General features: G+C 41.0%; 1 protein-coding gene across 6 annotated transcripts in view; it reads left to right on the top strand.

Annotated features, from left to right (window-relative positions):
- Positions 1-11,026, top strand: part of U2SURP (U2 snRNP associated SURP domain containing) — a 43,019-nt gene extending 31,993 nt beyond the window's left edge. For 4 of the 6 annotated variants that reach the window (XM_030954107.1, XM_030954106.1, XM_030954109.1 and 1 more), the window contains 4 exons: positions 5,165-5,275; positions 7,694-7,812; positions 9,103-9,270; positions 10,512-10,650. In XM_030954107.1, the coding sequence (XP_030809967.1) occupies positions 5,165-5,275; positions 7,694-7,812; positions 9,103-9,270; positions 10,512-10,650 (537 nt within the window). Of the gene's footprint in view, positions 1-5,164; positions 5,276-7,693; positions 7,813-9,102; positions 9,271-10,511 lie in introns of all 6 variants that reach the window. The other 2 variants (XM_030954111.1, XM_030954105.1) reach the window with 1 other exon arrangement.
- Positions 11,027-18,513: the final 7,487 nt, after the last annotated feature.

The following is an 18,513-nucleotide window of genomic DNA, read 5'->3' as shown; positions in this document are numbered from 1 at the left end:
CTTCTGTTCAGTGCATTAAAATGATATTAAGAAGTTGCTAAATGCTTATTGCAGTTGTAGCATCTCCAAATGACCGGTTATAACCTGGGTAATGTTTGGAAGGTGGAATTGTGGCTGCCTACCTGTTTGTGCTATATACTGTGCTAGTTAGCGAAAAGCAGACATTAGCAAAGCACCATAATATTGTTCTGAAATGTTCAGCCAATAATATTTTAGAATGCCACAAATGTTGTTTCTCTTAAATATACCTCCTTTTAACTATTCAGATTTTATTGACATTAATAGACTCTCACTAAGCATTTAGAAATCTCTTGCTTTGCACAGCAGTTTGATAGTTCCTGATATACAGCCATATTAAGGGAATAAATTCTGAATGTGAGAAGCTGAATGGGATTTATGTCTGACCTGACTCATGGTGGCAGTATCTTTGTAGAAAATACATGATGTTAGACTAATGAAAGTACAAGTGAAACTAATTTTCACGTTGCTGTAATATTGATTGTAGCAGTTATGAAAAGAGCTCCTTTCAGACTGAGTGTCTGTTTTACAGACATTATCTTGGCAGTTGTGGAGGCAGATTAGGTAGTGATTTGCTTTAACCATTGTCAGTTTTACACTGCACAAGTGTTTTTAAGTTCTTTCAGCAGTATATTCTGTCAGTAAAAGTTTTAGGTGGCAAATGCTTGAGTTTTTCAAGTGCGTGCTTGCATTTTATTCTTTTCAGTAAGTAAATTACCGTTTTGGTTTCAGACTCTTGGAATTGCCTGAAGAGGAGAAAAATTTTTTTGGTTTTGAGAACATTTCAAACACTATATAGGAGTATTTAAAATTTTCCTCAAGTTTGTCATTGACAGGAAAGTACTCCCTGTACTACTTCAAAGCATTTACAGTCATGGTTTTTTCTTTGTATGTACCCAATCCCTGCCAAAACCCACATCCATTACTAAATTTGAGGAAAGGAGCTGAGGAAAAAAACAACCAATTACCAGCTTTTCCAATTATGCCATCTAATATGCATTGTAAAAAGTGTTGTGTAAAATATTTGGCAAAAAAATTGGTGAAGTTTAATTGTCCAGCTGCACAGTCAACACAGTGACTGCCAGGGAAGCTAAAAAACATTTTTCCATGCATTTTTTGGAAATTCATTAATAAAGCAACAATTGTTTCTCTTGGCACAGTTAGTAAATTAAGCTCGTTAGCTGGAAGGAGAAAGTGAAGTAAGAAACAAACTTTGGCCTCAGCCATTAGATTGGTGCCATCAGAAGATGCAAGTTAGTAACCTTTTGTTTGCTTCCCTCCTGCCCCTGTTAATCCTTCTATTTCCTGAACTTAGTAGGAGCAGAACCTTTCCTATAACACTGAAGAACAGTGATTTTTTAACTGTTTTTTAAGTGTGGAAAGACTGGCACTTTACTGTATATTATAACTCAAATTTCAGAGTGGTCTTTATGGCGCTTTGTGTCTTTCTTCCTCCCTGAGACATGTACAAAAAGGTGTATTCCTCTTTGTAATGAGACCTTAGTGCTATGAACTGGTAAAAAAAACCGGAATTTTATTATTTAAATTGTTCAATAAGCATGTTCCCTTAGAGTGTAGATAAACTCACAGACAAGATGAAGCAACTTAGTCCTCTTTGGACCTTTATCTAGGGTATCTCGCTTCTGCCTCCACCTTGCTGCACAAATTTTGATAATCCTACTCCGAACAAAAATGCACAGCACAGGCTTCATCTGCAGCAGGAGGCAGGCTCATCACAAATTCAGACATATTGCTTCCAAAAGGGTTAAACAGGATTTTAGTCCTTTTTAGTCGCTGGCTTTACTCACCTCTGTGTTGGCCACCTGAAAGCAAAGTTTGACTGAGGGAGGAGGCTGGTGGTGTGGAGGGTTCCTGCTGGGCCTTTCTGCTGACACCCCCAGCTGCAGGGGGGACAGAGTTGGATCCTGTTACACCAACCTGTGGCTGTGCTCTGCCAGTGCCTCCCTGCCCCCTGCACAGATACTGACACCAAACACCCCCTGCCCCCTCAATTGGTATTGAAAGTCCAATTCATTTTTCTACCCAGAGCCAAAGAGATTTTCCTGCCTGTCACAAAGGATAGGTGCTTACCTTTGTCAAGAAGTTCCATACAGTTTCCATTATTTCTTTCTCTGGATTATGATGCTTAGTGTGCAAGAATACTCAACTTTTGAGTATTTGTTTGTCAGGTCACAGGAGCTATCTGGAATCATCACTACAACAAAATATAACCCTTTGGTTTTTGCAGTCTGTGGAGGTCTCTGTAGCTGGCTCATTTAAGGCTACTGCAAAATGGCATAAAGATACCCTGTTAAGTATCCTATTAAGCCTTATTGTGGCTTAATAATAACAACAGATGAGACAAATTGGCTTTTGCTTAACCAATAGTTTTGCTATTTATAGCAGTTTTTTCTTGAAGGTGATGACTACTCAGAAGATTCTGGTCTATTTTAAATCTTTGACTCTATTTCTGTTTTACATGAAGCCAAAAGCGAGGAAATGCTTAGCTCCAAGACACATGGCAACCTGGGAGTGTGATGGAGCAGGCTAGAGGGCTCTGTGGCAGAAGAGATTCTTTACATGAGTATGTCAGTATGTCTGTCATCTGTTGTTGATAATATTGTAGCTGCAGAAATGCTACTACTTGTAGACTTGCTGGAAAAATCAAACTTTCAGAGAAATATTTTGCTCTGCTTCTGGGGAAAGGAATAACAGTTCTTTACTAGTTTGTATGTATAACAAGGCAAACAAACAACAACAGCAGCAAAAACATACAAAACCAGAAACCCAGTAACAGCCTTCTCTTGGCTGTCAGGCACGTTCCCCTCATGATCCTGCCATAGCTGGAGGTTGGGGAGGTTTTGAGTGAGTTGTTAGCACAGTGCAGCCTTTCCTGTTTTTCTCTCTTTTCAAGGCACCTGCTAATGACCACCTTCAGCCCCCACTCTACCCTCAGTTTCTGGAGGAGCTGCACGCAAATAATTCCTCTTGCCATTTTAAACTTCCTGCCAGCAGTGGGTTGTATGCTGTGCATGTCAGCATGTTTTTTTGCATCCATTTAGCTTATTAACAGGTGAAGCCTGTTGTTTGGATTCCTGGTTTATTTTCATCTCAGGTTACTTTGGGCTAGAGATTTAGGCTTCTTTGCTTTCAAAATATGATTAAACAGAGACTGTAACAGCTTTGTGACTAAAAATGTAGAGAAACACATCTTATGAGGATGGAGGGGTTTTGTGGACTTCTGTTGGTTTTGGTTTTTAGTTTGGTTTTGTTTTGTTTTTTAAACAATATGGGTTATTTAGTTGGGAAAACAGAGTTAAAATCTTATGGGCATATTCATGCCATGAGAGCCCAAGAGGCTGGCTGGATCAGCTAAACCTCCCCTGCACTCCTCCTCTCTGGTACTGAAGGTGCTGAGCAGCTGCAGACCTTGGAGTTTATGTGGTGGTAGGAAATGCTATCCTGATTCCTTAGCAGAACAGGGGAGTACACAGTGACACTGACTGTATGGTTCCAAAACGTATTTCTGCCTTTGAAACTCTGCTTTTAAAGTGGGGAAAGAAAAACATGCCTTTACAGAAGATGGTGTGTGACAGATGATGGTGACAGTTTTCCATTGGCTGAATTGTCAGAAAAAATGCTCAACTGCAGGTAGAGCAGGCTCTGTAACACTTGACAGAAGTTTACTGTGGTATGAGATAACAGTCCTTTTTTAAAACGTTATTTTATTTCTTTTTCCCCCAAAGCAAGTTGTTCATTATATTTGAGACTAAAATGAAAAATGTGGTGTTGGTGTAAGCTCTGTAACTGAAGGGATAGGGGATCTTGTTCAAAATAGTGTTATCCTTGCTTGGGTTTTATGTTTCTTAACACAGTCATGATTAGTTTGTGATACCTTTCCTTTCTGTCAGTAATTGGAAGGGCTGATTAGATCCAGTCTGCTGAATTTTTGGGAAGGAGGAAAAAACCTGTGGAGTTTGATTTTGTGACTACTTCATATTAGGGAATCGAGGACCTGGAGAATAAGAATCCTTTCAGTTAATCAAAATGGACACAGTTGCAAAGTCTTTTCCTTTGTGTGTTTTCAGTGTGGAAGAATGAAATATTTTTAAAGAAAAAACAACTTTGTGTGTTTGCTAAAAATAAAAGCTCAAACACTGAAAAAATCTACTCATATATAGAATGTCAGTGTTGGAACAGGATGTGCAGGAGAGTCAGAGCATGAACATTTGGAGGAGGGCTGACAAATACAACCTGAATTATTCCCTCCTTCTCCAGAAAAGAGACATCTTCTCCTCCAAAAAAACCTGAATGATTGTTTGTATAAGGACTTGTCACTAGGAAGAAAGAATTGACAAATGATACGAGATGTGAGTGAAGTTTCACGACGTGAATCAACTTGGAGAAGGTTTTAGTTCGTGTAGACCAAAAAAAAAAAACCCCAAACAAAACCAAAACAACCCACCAAAAAAAAAAGCCCACATGGAGAAATTCTGACATTTGCTTAACTTTGTGACTCTGTCAGGGATACTGCAGCAAATTTAGTATTACATTTAGCAGCACTTGGGAACTGAATTAGTTTGCTGAGCTTGTTAGCACATGAAAAAGTATTATGTTAGTAAAATTCAGTTCTTTCAAATCAGGCACTCTGTGCAAACAACCCTGAAGAGGATGTGCATTGTTTTATGTCCTAATTATGTCAGTCATTTGATTTTAACATTCAGGGTTAAATGGAAAAAAAGGCTGTTTCCAAAGGAAACTTTGAAGTAGACAAGAGAAGTTGAAAGAATATATTGACACCTGCAGTAAATTGTTTCATTTTGAAAGAAAAAAAAACAGATAATGACTCAAGAAATACAAGGGTGCAATGTACTAATGATGGGAACAGAATTTAGTAGAGTAACAGAAAAAAATTCCCTCTATTTTTAGTTCACACCATGTCTGTAAACAACTGCAGGTGCCTGCAGATGAGTGTGTGGTTTTGTTACTTTTATCCAGTTTAAATAAATTTCATATCTCTGTGCACAAGCTTGTATAGAAGGAAGGAAGAATACAGATTTCATGTAATGGAAATTTCATTTTCAGTCACCTGCCTAACTGGATAATAATAAGTCAAATAATCTAATGATCAGTATTATTTTCACAGCTTAAGGTGATGAAGTTTCAGGATGAGTTAGAGTCTGGGAAAAGACCCAAGAAGCCAGGCCAGAGTTTTCAGGAACAGGTTGAACACTATAGAGACAAGCTGCTTCAGAGGGTAAGAACTGTTCTTTGTGTTTGCCTGATTCTGTGATAGGCTTCTATTGAGTTTATTGAATGTAAGGTGGCTGTAAACATAACAACACATGGTCCTTGTTAAAATACTGCTGTAATGTCAGTCTGCATGTCTAAGTCCCAGTGCTTTCTGCAGAATCCATACAATCTCCTTTTTCAATCCAAGTCCTGTCATGTTTTCCACTGCACAGCTGGGTACCATGGCCTGTACAGAATCCTGAGAGACCCCTCCTGCATCTACTGCAGGAAGCAAACTGTTAGTGTGGGAAAGGAAAGGGACAGCTCTCAACTAAAGATGCTCATCAGACTTCGCATTTTGCTTTTAGTAATTGATCTGTTGCACTAAAGGCTTCCCAAGGAAGGGAGAAAATAGTTTGAAGCAGTGTATCTGTTTCTGATTCTCCAGTGTCCAAGCTTCCTGAATAATTCCAGCTCATCCATTCACCCAAATGTGACTAATTCTGTACCATGACCATTTTTAGGAGACCTCTCTGGACTATGAAGTCAGTGATTTTAAAAGTTAACATCTTATATGTGATATGATGTGATGTCAAACCTTTTGAAACAAACACAACCTCTTTGGACATTGCATGTAGTGAGGGAGGATAAATGACAGTTGCTTTTGTCATCTGGTTTACAGCCTGACAGATCAGTGATGGAATTAGGTACCCATGCAGTTCCTTGGACGTTAAATACAAATGAGCAGTTTCTACCAGGGGTTTTTCTGTCACTTGTTATTTGCATTATTTGGTGCTCAGTATCTGACTAATTCACGGTACCTTGAAGAAAAAGAGTTTTAAAAATTAGGTAAACTGATCCCTGAAGGAGATGCACACACTGGAGGTTGATGTTAAGATTTTATAAGACTTTTATAATTTTCTTTCTAAATGTAATTGTATTGTAAAACTTTCTACTTTCTTGGCGGAAGTGTAAGTAAGTTTTCTTACTTTTCTGTAAAATTACTTGTACACTAAGCACAGAATGCTTAGCGAGACAGTAGCTTAAACAAACAGACATTGATAATAACAGTCCTGATAAAATTATAGATGCCTTGCGTTGAATTAGTTCAACCAGCTCACAATATTTTTGATTTTTATTAATTATCTCATTTACTCTCAAGAGAGAAAGAAATATTTATAACCATCATTTAAAACAATAGTAACTCTTGTTGTTAAGGGAATAACTTCATCTTTTGCTTTAATGCCATAATAAAGTTAGTTTTTGTAACAGTAATGTAATACTGATCCTGATTGCATTTCCCATGAACTTGGTGGCTGGTTGTTCTTTTTTATCAAACTTACAATAAGCTTTCCAAGAGTAATTTCCCAGCAGCATTGTATATTGTTTAGAGACTAGAAACTTAGAGCTATTCAAAATACTATTTATTCTTATTTATCAAGATGAAATACATAGTTATGCTGTCAAATAAACCTGACACATCTTGAGAGTGCAGTGATTTTAGAGATACCTAACAGCAGTTTGTAAGAATAGGTGTAAGGATAAGGACACTTGCAGGTTTTATTGCTAAGCCTTCCCAGTAAAAAGAACTTGAGAGTAGATGAGGTTTAATGTCCTGGTATTTCCTGCACTTAGGTTACCTCCCCTCCTTCTACTGTTTTTATTTTTTTTCCTTTTTTTTTTCCCACCATCCCTCCATTGAGCTAAATCATCCCTTCTTTATCTTCTTTATGGAGTAAGCCGGGAATATCTGTTTATTTTTTGCCATGGAATTGATTTTTTTAATGAATGATCAGTACTAAAAACCACGGCGTCTGATGTCTGTGTTCAGACTTGCAGATGAGCTTTGTTTTTGTGTAGTTAATTTTTTATTTGACAGACAGACTCAGTGTGCTCAGGATATATATTTTCTCTCACAAAGGTCCTGTTGATACCTAGAAATGGACTTTAGTTGTTGGTTTTTGACAGAGTAGATGTTACTGCAGAATCTTGTTTGTATTTTTGTTTTGTGTTAAGATAACTTCTAGTTAGGAGTGTATATCAGTTTTCAGTATGGATTAATATGGATGACTGCACATGTTTAAAGTAGAAAGAGGTTCCTGGGATTCTTACATGTTTAATTTAGTTTAGAAAATGTATTACAGCTGTAAGATTTCCCTGATATTTGTAATACTGAAGACTGTTCATTTCCAGTTAGATACTCGGGTTTTCTCACCCAGGCTGATACTCCTCCTGTTTTGGTTAGTTTGTGTTACAGTGAATGTTTGTGCTGTGTCCCAAGCAGGAGGAGAGGCCTGAAGAGCTGGGAGGGTGTGACCATTAGTTCAGATCATGGGCTGTGTTCCATCAGTGCTCACTGCTTTTATGCTGTTTGTCATTAGCTTGATTGCCTCTAATAATTACTCACACCTTATCTGAAATCATGATGCTTCTAATAATCTAGGAAAAAGAAAAAGAGATGGAAAGAGAACGGGACAGAGACAAAAAGGACAAGGAAAAGTCTGAGACCAGGTCCAAAGATAAGAAGGAAAAAGAGGAATGTACACCAACACGAAAAGAGAGGTATGGCTCTCCTTGGGCTGAAGTGGATGGGAGGAAAATCCTCACAGTATCTTTGCAGGCAGTGGCAGCCTTGAAATTACCCTGTGTCATACATCTGATTTTAAAAGAAAAACACAGAACCATCCAACAAAACAAAAAACCGAACAAAACCCATGCTTTGGCTATTAAAACATGCTCCAAAATGTTAAAGGAATTGTAATTTTTGGCAATTGACAATCGACAAGTGGGGTCCCTTTGAACAGAGCTGCCCTTTGGCTCATTTATGCCCTGGCTGAAATGATTACCAGTTGAAGATGGGATTAAGTGTCTTGTGGCAGTGAATTGAGTTGCCTGCAGTGCCTCAGTCAGAGAACTGTCCCAAGGACGGGCCACAGATGACAGGCAGTGCTTTCAGTGGTACTCCTTCCTGCACAGATGATAGGCAGTGCTTTCAGTGGTACTCCTTCCTGCACAGATGATAGGCAGTGCTTTCACTGGTACTCCTGTACAGATGACAGGCAGTGCTTTCAGTGGTACTCCTGCACAGATGACAGGCAGTGCTTTCACTGGTACTCCTGTACAGATGACAGGCAGTGCTTTCACTGGTACTCCTGCACAGATGACAGGCAGTGCTTTCGCTGGTACTCCTGCACAGATGACAGGCAGTGCTTTCGCTGGTACTCCTGCACAGATGACAGGCAGTGCTTTCACTGGTACTCCTTCCTGCACAGATGACAGGCAGTGCTTTCAGTGGTACTCCTTCCTGCACAGATGACAGGCAGTGCTTTCAGTGGTACTCCTTCCTGTACAGATGACAGGCAGTTTTTTCACTGGTACTCCTGCACAGATGACAGGCAGTGCTTTCAGTGGTACTCCTGCACAGATGACAGGCAGTGCTTTCACTGGTACTCCTGCACAGATGACAGGCAGTGCTTTCACTGGTACTCCTCTCCCTGTGCAGATCCTGAGCAGCTGGGCTTGGGGCAGCTGATGGGACACTGATCTTCTGATGCTCGCGTAGCCAAACTGTGATGTGGTTCTAAGTGTAGCTATGGTAAAAGGCCTTGCTTTTCTGGGAGCTATGACAGAATGTGTTTACCATTCCACCATCATTGTTACCAAATGTCTCACAGCCCTTAATTTTTATTCAAGCAGAGAAAATCTGTTGCACACGTTACACTTGATTTTTTGTTTTAATAATAAAAAGCCTACAATACCCTAATTACTTAGAAGTAACTGACATGCCACTGACTAAAGCACATGCCTGCAGAGGGGCAGATGTTCTGACCGTGTGTTTTCCCTGCCGTGCAGGAAGAGGCGGCACAGCGCCTCCCCCAGCCCGTCCCGCAGCAGCGGCAGCCGCCGCGCCAAGTCCCCCTCGCCCAAATCGGAGCGCTCCGAGCGCTCCCACAAGGAGAGCTCCCGCTCCCGCTCCTCGCACAAAGATTCTCCCAGAGATGTCAGTAAAAAAGGCAAAAGGTGAGCTGGTATCTTCTCTGGTTCAGGGAGCTGGTGGGTGTGCTTGGCTGGGCTTTGGGGGCGGGGGGATGTTCCAGCAGTGTTTCATACCCTGTGAGGTACTTTGTCTCACAGGATCTGTAGTGCATGTTCCTCATTACTACCTTTGAGCACTGGGGTTGGAAATCCACACAGCCTCCTGCCCTGATAATCAGCTCCGGATTCTGCTCTGCTGTGGTTTTTTTACCTGTTTATTACCTATTTACCCGTTTACTGGTAATTTTAAGAAATGGTGCTTTAAACCAGAGTACCTTGCTGCTTTCTTAGCTTTTTATTTTCAAAGGATAAATCTTCTGTAGTCCTAAAATTCCTGTAGCTCTTCTTTAGAACCTCTGAAATTGGAGTGACCATGCAGCCTTTCACTGATGATCAGCTTACATGAAGCTCCTCATTCCCATAGTTTGTTTTTCAAGGGAAGAAAAAATCAGATACTGCTTATGGGGTTTTGTTTCCAAGCTAGATATTTCCTAACCTCTGACACAAATATTTGTCTTTAGTTAATGTTAAACTTGAGGTGAAATTTTATTCTTCTGCTAAAGCTGCTGTATCTTGAAAGTTCACCTTCCACTTTCAGAGTATAGAATATCTTACTGATGTAAAATTCCTCAGTCAGGCTGAGGAATACTCCTTTGATGGTGTTGAAAAAATCATAGCACATAACTACAGTATTCTTGTTCTTATTTATATAAGGATTTCAAATAAAATTAGAAAAGTAGTTGAGATTTTTTTAGAGTTAATATGATGCTTATTCAGGTTTCAGTATATTAGGTGAGGGTTAGATGACAGTAAATTTATTCAGTGTCCCTTCTTTTTCACATTCTGAATATGCTTGATGAGAATCAAAGGTATTTCACTGTAACACAATTGAACACAGTTTTGCATTTCTCTGTGGACATAGGCTGCAATTCATACAAAAACCAAGCTGGCTGAGGCTGATGTGAAAGGCTGTGAATTCCTGATGTGGGTTTAAGGACATGAGTATGTGTTATTATTCATGTGGGTCCTAAGCACTAAAGTTAAGCTCAAAACACTCTCAAAATCTTATAATGTAAAAATGGCCTTTTTCTCAAAAGCAAGATATCATCCTGTTACTTTCATTATTAGGGAGGATGTTTTCTGCCTTGTTTGGCTCAATAAATGAATACAAATAACTTCAGGAAAAGGTACTTTCTCTATTAATATTTGACTTTTTTTTTTGGAAGGTCGCCATCTGGCTCCAGGACACCCAAAAGATCGAGAAGATCACGATCCAGATCCCCTAAAAAGTCAGGGAAAAAATCCAGGTCTCAGTCCCGTTCTCCTCACAGATCTCACAAGAAGTCAAAGAAAAGCAAACACTGACAATGTTAATATTTTTTATGATGCTGTCACTTACTGGAAATGCGGTTTTGTTTTTGTGCCTGAACAGTCTGTTTAAAAACAAAAAAGCATTCCTGATTTTTTTTTTGTGAATGCATGTGTATACTCATGAGTATCGGCATCTGTAGACCTGTCATTGTTTTATATTGTACAAAATATCTTCATTGTGACTATTTCCCAAAAGAAGCATTTTTGTGTTTAGAAGTTTCATCAGAAATGTGTGTAACTGATCTGCTGGCAGTAGTGATATTTTGTTTTTAGAATGTTGTGACATAGCAGAAATAACCCAAATGTTCCCCCTTTTTGTAGCTTTGACAATTTGAATTAGATTTCAAATAAAATCTGAACAGAAAATGAAGATGTCGTTTTCTTGCCCCGGTGGTGATGCAGATCCCTGAGGAGTGCAGGGTTTGTTTGGGAGTGCTGTGTGTTTCAGACTGGGGTGCTGGATGGTTCAGTGCAGTGTGGCTCTGTTCTGTTCTCATGGTTTGACTCCAGATACAGGCACCTTCTGAATCCAGTGGATGGGCTTTCTTTCCTGCTGTGAGATTTTACTGTAAGAAGAGTCCAACAGTCTGGTACCTTCCCTGATAAGGTTTACAGGTAAATCTTTGCTTCCTATGTCTGCATTTTAACCACAGGGGATATTTGTAACAGCACTGTAATGTTTTTGTTCATTTTTACAAAAGGGCCTCTGCAAAGACACATCCTCTGGGTGTGTGTGTGTAGCATATGTGTCACTGGTATCTTGGTAACAAGCCACCTTTGTGGCACACATGGGGAGCACCAAAGGACAGCAGGCCTGAGGCTCTGTGATTCTTACTTATAGATACAATAATTGCAGCCTTCAGTACTTTTGTTTTCTAAAACTGATTTCCTGCAAAAGGACAGCTTTTGCCTTATTTTACTGAATTTATTCTTCTGTTGTGAAAATCCTTCAGGATGGGAAAAATGAAATTTTACTACATATTTATTAATATTTTTGATTCAAGAGGCTGTTTAACTTCTTTTTTCATGTTAGGCTTTCCCTTCTCCAAACCTGTTCTGTGTGTTAGGCATTGATGTGGCTTTAAATTGCATCACCTCACCATGCAACCTCTCTGTGGGTGGGAGAGGGGGAGGGAGGAGAAACGGGGAGGTTTCAGTGTTTATATGTGGAGGTGTGGGGAGATGGAAATAAAACTCTAAAATCAAAAGGGACCTGGCCTCTTGTGAACTGTTTGTAAAAGCCAAAGCTCTGTGCTTAGCTGCAGGCACAGAGTGCTGCAGGCACAGAGTGCTGCAGGCTGGCCTGCTGGTACATTGGTGTGTCCACAGGCTTCTCACAGTTAGAGATTTGTAAATGTGTTGGGGAAAACCTATTGGACATGTAAATAGCCTCACTGGCTGTGCTTCCAGAAGCAGGATCTAAAAGGTCTTAAAAAAAGAAAATTTCTCTCCTTCTTCCCTGATGAGAGACATTGTTATAAGGTTATGTAAATTGTTGCATATGTGATGCAACACATCACATATGTGATGTTGGCTAATGAGAGCTCTGCAGTGATCTGGAACACTGAAAATACAAAGACTGCATGCATACTGTAAAGACTTTCTTAGAATGAGTATTGAATAGATGCATTGATAATGAGAAAAGAATACACCTTTTATCTGTTTGTAATACATTATAAAGAATCTGTTTTAGAAATACGCAGAGTTTATTTTTTGTCTTTTCTTCTCCCTGTAACATAAGGTGTTTCAGGATAGGATTCAGCAGAGATTTTGGTTGCTAAACTATTATAAACTAATTATTTATTTCTTAAATGCTGTGTATTTATACCTGGCACAGACCAGATGAGGCTTTCTAGAAAGAAAAGTAGGTACTAAAATCAGTTGGGAACAGGGAGAATCCTAACTGTGCAGTGGGAAGATGATCACTTCAGATCCAATTAACTTCTTCATTACTTTTATCTTGTAGCTGTTTATAAATGGAGGAGTGATAAATGTCAGTGTTCTGGGTCAAGTGGGACCAAAGATGCTTTGCCACAGAAGTATTTTATCTGCAGAATCAATTGTATATTTCATTTAATAGCTAAAACCCCTCAGGGTAGAAAATCACTTAGCATTTCAGGTACTTTTCAATAATTAATTTTCATTTCAGCTTTTACAAATTCTCATCAGTGATTATAGAAAGCTTAAGCCAAGTAACAAAAGAGCTAAAGGAGCACACCCATTAGGGTGTATTTTGTAACTGCTCTATTATGCAATGCCTTTTTCAGTAATCTGTTCTCTCAATACCATTGCCGTACCTCTTGTTCTTTGCTTCATGTCCTGGGCTCTAAACCAGCTGCTCTTACCCAATAGTCTCATAAGAGCAATTAAGAATCTGTATCTTTTACTGAATTGCCTGGACTTTTTTGCCCTGTAGAAAAGAGCATCTTTTGATCTTGCTTAGTCTTAATTTCCTCCTGCTTTTGTACTTTTGTTTATAGCTTGGCTTTTCCACAAAGAGAAGCGGGAAGGGGGTGGCATCTGCTAACAAATATTTTGTAAAAGGTGCAAAGTATTATTGAAGACTTAAAATCAGGCTGCTCATGAAATCCATTTTTCTTCAGGTCACGTTGCAGTGACAAGGTACAGTCACCGCGTGCCATTACTATGGGACTTGTGTTTCTGCAGCATTTTGGGGTGAAATGCTGAGTGGGTAATGTAAATAACTGATCTGGGATTCAGGAGGTAGCATTCAGATGAAACCTTGTGAAATGAAGTCCTGTCCTGAGGAGGTGTGGTCCTGTGTCTCCCAGTGGTTTCTGGGCTTGTAGAGGGAGAAGGAGCCCATTATCCTGTGAGAGCCCTCAGTGTGTGAGTGTCCAGCTCTTCACTTTGGGAGGGCATGGAGACACGAGTGGGTAACAGGCTCCTCTTCTGCCCTGCCTCAGGGAAACCAGAGGCAAATGTTTGTGCTTCAGAGTTCAGGCTTGTCCAAAGCAGAGAAAGTGAGTGTAGCTTGTACAGCCTGGTTCTAGCCTAGCTGGGAGCCCCTGTGCAGCCAGGAACAGAGTGGGGTGTCCTTGGGAAGGGAGTGTCCCTGGTATGTTCCCAGATCTGTGCTGATAAGCTTTGGTGAAGCCTGCCCTGCCCTCCTGCACACCCCCATGCTTACAGGAAGGCCTTCAAGGGACACAGCTGCAGGTGCATCTGCTCAGAGCCAGTCCTGCCCCAGGAGTGTCTCCACAAGGCTCGGTCAGCTCAGTGCTGACCTGTGGGCCCTCTGCTGCTGCAGAAAGCTCCATAGTACATCGAGCCTCCTTGCAACAATTAAAATCTTCCCAGTGTTACAGAAGTGGTTGTCTCTGAACTGCCTTTTTTAAATTCTGGCTTCCTTTGACTTCCCTGCACAACAGCTGCATGTATTTTTTCTAATGCTGTTTGAGGAAGAGTTGGTTTCTGAGTGTCAGTGTTATGTTATTATTCAGACACTGCACACATGCATATGGTCCCCCCCACCTCCCCTTTGCAGGTATTGAAGTGTAAGAATCAACAGCCACTTAGGAACAAGGGTAACAAATCAGTGTTTCCCTAAGGATCTGTTTAGAATTGCAGCTATTGCTGGTGTGGGTTCATCTGTCCCAGTGACACGAGAGCAAAGAGCTCATGTAACACCTTAAAAACCAGAATCTTGGGATGAGAAAAGCAAGGTCAGCCACAAATGGCAAGTCTACTCTGACTCTATAATCACTCGAGGCGGTAAAAAAATGCAAAAAGTTACAGATAACAACTAAAATGCTAATTTATTTTTGTCCAAATCTCTTTCCCCTGCAGGATACAGAGGTCTTAAACAATTGCATACTGTTTTTTCTTCCACCTGCTTCTGTCTGTACAGTGTAGGCTTTTGTGGGTGAGCCTGTGCCATTTGCCAATTCTGATGTCTGGTCTTGTGCTGGGATGTTCTACAGTGTAACTCTGTCATAAGCTAGAAACTTTTCTGTTTGTGGTTATTTAAAGAGGAAATGGTAATTTCTCAGGGACTTTTTTGTCTTGCTTTTGGGTTTGTATTTTATACAGAAAATTTTCCAATTGACATGGCAACAATAAAATTGTCAGTTTGCTGATTGCCAGAAATGGATTTATTTTTAACCTGGAAGAGAGCAGTGTTGGTGCCTGTTACGCATGAACAGCTCCTTGGCCTCAGCAGCTCTTGTTCTGCTCGATGCTGTTCTGCCTGTGTTGTCCAACCCTAATGGCTGCTGCTGTTCCTCTGTCAACAGTGACCTCTGTGCTCCTCTCTCTCATTAATGAGGCATGGGCTGCTCACTCTGCTTGTCTGTGTGAATCTCGCTTGAACAAAGCAAACTCCCGCTGGGGGCTGCTGCTGGGACAGGGAGATGATGAGCAGCTCGTTACCACTGGCAGCGGTTTGCAGGAGCCAGGGAGGGCGTGGAGCTGGGAGGTGCTGTACTGGGACCTTGGGTGCTGTGGCAGGGCCAGTGTCACCCCTTGGCACTGCTCTGGGGGCAGGTCCTGTTCCAGCCCTCCCCTTTGTTCTCTCCTTCTGTCCTTTCTGCTGCCTTGTTTGCCTTGAGGAAGGGGTGAGTGGGCACGAGGGGGCAGGCTCGCGGGATGAGGTGCAGGACAGGATGTGCAGCACTGGGGCCATCCCTTAGCAGCTGTGAGCTGTTACCTCTGTGTCTCTGTCCTTCTCCCCTTTGCTCCAGGGACACTTGAACACAGCACTCAAACCTGAGAGGAGCAAATGCCTCCAAGATAATTTAGGTTCTGCAAGATCTGTGAAAGATGAGAAAGAGGAAAGAGACCTCAGATGCCCCCACAAGATGGGAAAGGCTGGGATATGAACTCTTGATGTTGGAGGCCAGAGTATTCCTTTGGGATAGATTACAAATCCCAGTTACTGAGATCTCTGCTTAGAGCTCAGAGTTCTTAAACATGGGATGTTTTGATATCCCTGGACCTGCTCTATTTTTACTCTTGTGTGGACTGGGGAACTTGCTGTAGCTGTTGGCCTTAAATACAAACCATCAGTTTGACCCTTCAAGACCTTGTTAAGAGGCTGCCTGCAAGCAAGTGTGGAATGTGTTTCCTGAATCTTTCTTGGCCTCCTGAGGCTGGACCTAGGTCTGAGATTAGAGCTTGTGTATGGTAACTATGCCTGTAGAGAGGTGAGCAAGGACAAACAGTAAGCATAAGGTCTTTGTAAAGCTCTCAGAAATCTTTCACAGAAAGTCTTAACCTGGCAGAATTTCTTAATTCTGTATGACAAATTGTTCTTGTTTTAAAATTTAGCTGGCGTGGGAAGAGGAGGGTGGAATTGATGCATACAATTTGTGGGAGATGGAGCAGCCTCTGCCCAGGATTGAACTTCCAGGATCATTACCAGCAATCAGAATCATCACCAAAGCCATCATTGGGAGTAGAAACCAGTTTTCATATTTTTTGAGCTATGCTAAAGAGGTACAGCCCGGGTGTTTCAGGAATGATTTAGCCAAATGTTTTCACCTGCTAGATTCTACTAGAGCAAACACTGACCACATTGCTGCAAATAGAAACTCAGGAGGGTGGAGGTGAATCTTCTGAACTTAGTGTGGTATAGAGGTTTGCACTGCAGCTGATACTGGGCATTTTCACCACGAAATCTGCATCTCTTGGATTGCTGGTGATTTTTTTTCCCCCCCTGGCTTTTTAGGTTATCTTCCCTGTGCTATGAGAAAAGAACAGTCTGGTGATTAACTGAATGGAGACTTTTGCCTTGGGCAAATTCTGGAAAAGAATTGGCTATAAACTTTTAGACATGAGACTGGGATTGGATTCTGACCATTGTGTGAACTACAGGGCTGGAGATTCTCATCCTCTGTTTTTGCACACGGTAATTGTACTAAAAAAATAAATAGAGAGAGAGAGAGAGAAAGGAAGAAGATAAGTTTGTAAAAAAGCCTGATTTCTAGGTAGTTTCACCAGGGGAGAATTCATCTTTCATGACAGCCTGCAGGAAGTCTTCACTGTGGTATGGAGTAGAAATATGAAAATGCTACAGATAGAGAGTCTATTTTTCTCAAATCCTTGGGATTTTCAAGAGAAATTAGCGAGTTATTTATGTTACTTTGAGTTTTGAAGAGATGCAATGGATTAATTTCAAGAATCTTCCTAGACAGTCATTTATAGCACATTGTACGTTACTTATGAGAGAAACTGAATTCTCACTCTTTTGCGCAAAGCTCTTGTTTGAATTTTTAGATGGGGATTGGCAACTCTCTTCCCTGGGATTTAAACTTGTCCAATCTGTAGTCAAATGAGGCCTGGCTATTTTGCTCCATCACCTGAGAGCTTAGATCCAGGGGAACATTGCTGTGTGGCTTCTGCCTGCTGCCCTCGGGGCCAGGAGAGGCAGGCCAGGCCCCTGGGACTGTGCAGCAGGAGGTGTGGGGTGCCAGGCAGAGCCCCTGGGGCAGGGATGCTATGGACTGGGGTGTTATCCAACCCCTGGGACAGGGATGCTATGGACTGGGGTGTTATCCAGCCCCTGGGACAGGGATGCTATGGACTGGGGTGTTATCCAGCCCCTGGAACAGGGATGCTATGCAGCCCCTGGGACAGGGATGCTATGGACTGGGATGTTATCCAGCCCCTGGAACAGGGATCTATCCAGGGACAGAGCTGCCCTGAGCAGCTGAAGGGCTCCTGGGCACCCCAAGCCCTGGGGGTGAAGGAGGTTTGGGTCATGGATTTGAAGTTCAGAGATGCCCAAATGTGTGGGGCTGTGGTAGCTCATAGGTGTGACCAGCTAAAAGTTTGGGAAGATGTGATGTGAAACAGTGCATTGCCCTTTGTTTTAAAGGTGTGTGGCTATAAAAGTAGAATCTCTTAATTTCCTTTAGAACTTGAACCAGCTACACAACAGCTGAAAAGAGATTTCTAATTTTAATAAAAGTCAAGTAGAGACTGATCTACACTGCAGTGTCCCCAGGACATTTGCAAAGTTCTGGAATTCCTTCAGCTGCACAAACAGAAATTTATAAATATTTATTGAAAAGGAGTTTATTGAAAATGTCACCTGTGCAACTAGAAATGAACATGAAAGAGAAACTGAGGTGGCAGGGAACAGCTTGTTACAGACAAGTTGTCCACTTGGTTTTGTATTTCTGGTTTATGGGTGGCTGCTTTAATTTTGGTCCCTGCCAGCTGCTTCTGCACACACAGTTCAGAAGGAACATCCAAGAGAAAATGGATTCTTTAGGAGGCAGATTGTGGCAGCCATCACTTAATGGAAATGGCTGCTGAAGGATTCAACATTACTGGAAAAAGTGTGTTTTGAGGGAAATCAGCTGCCACTGCTGCGTGACATGCTGAATATGCTGTTCAGACATCATGCACAATACTAAAAGGAAGGGTGCAAAATATAAACACCTGCAATTCTAAATGCTACTGCAGAGATTCTTCTCACCCATCTCCAGTGGTGAGACTAAAATGCAGTCTTAAACAAATTCATAAGTTGTCCAAGTTTTGAGAGCTACTCAATTTTATATAAATTTTGTTCACATATGGTGGTCTATAATTTGTGCTTTAGTTTTAAAAATCTCCCTTTTGGGCAATGTTTGAGGAATTCAGGATCTCTATTTATCCTGATTAGGCTAGATACAGGACTATTTAATCAGCACCCAGAACTTATCTCACAGTAGGTTTATAACAGCATGAATCTCCATCTTTCAATTTCTTTTAAAAGATAAAATCTTGCTCAAGTTTGACTTCAGGAAAAACTTCTCCTTGTGCCCATTGCATGCTTGTGAACATGAGAAAGGCAAATCTTAAAGCATGAAAAAATAAAAAGTTGGGAAGTATTCCAATAAGGATGAAACC

This window comes from Camarhynchus parvulus, chromosome 9 (assembly GCF_901933205.1).
Source record: "Camarhynchus parvulus chromosome 9, STF_HiC, whole genome shotgun sequence".
NCBI classification, from domain to species: Eukaryota; Metazoa; Chordata; class Aves; order Passeriformes; family Thraupidae; genus Camarhynchus; species Camarhynchus parvulus.
The sequence above is the reverse complement of the archived record's forward strand: the minus strand, read 5'-3'. Positions and strand labels throughout refer to the sequence as shown.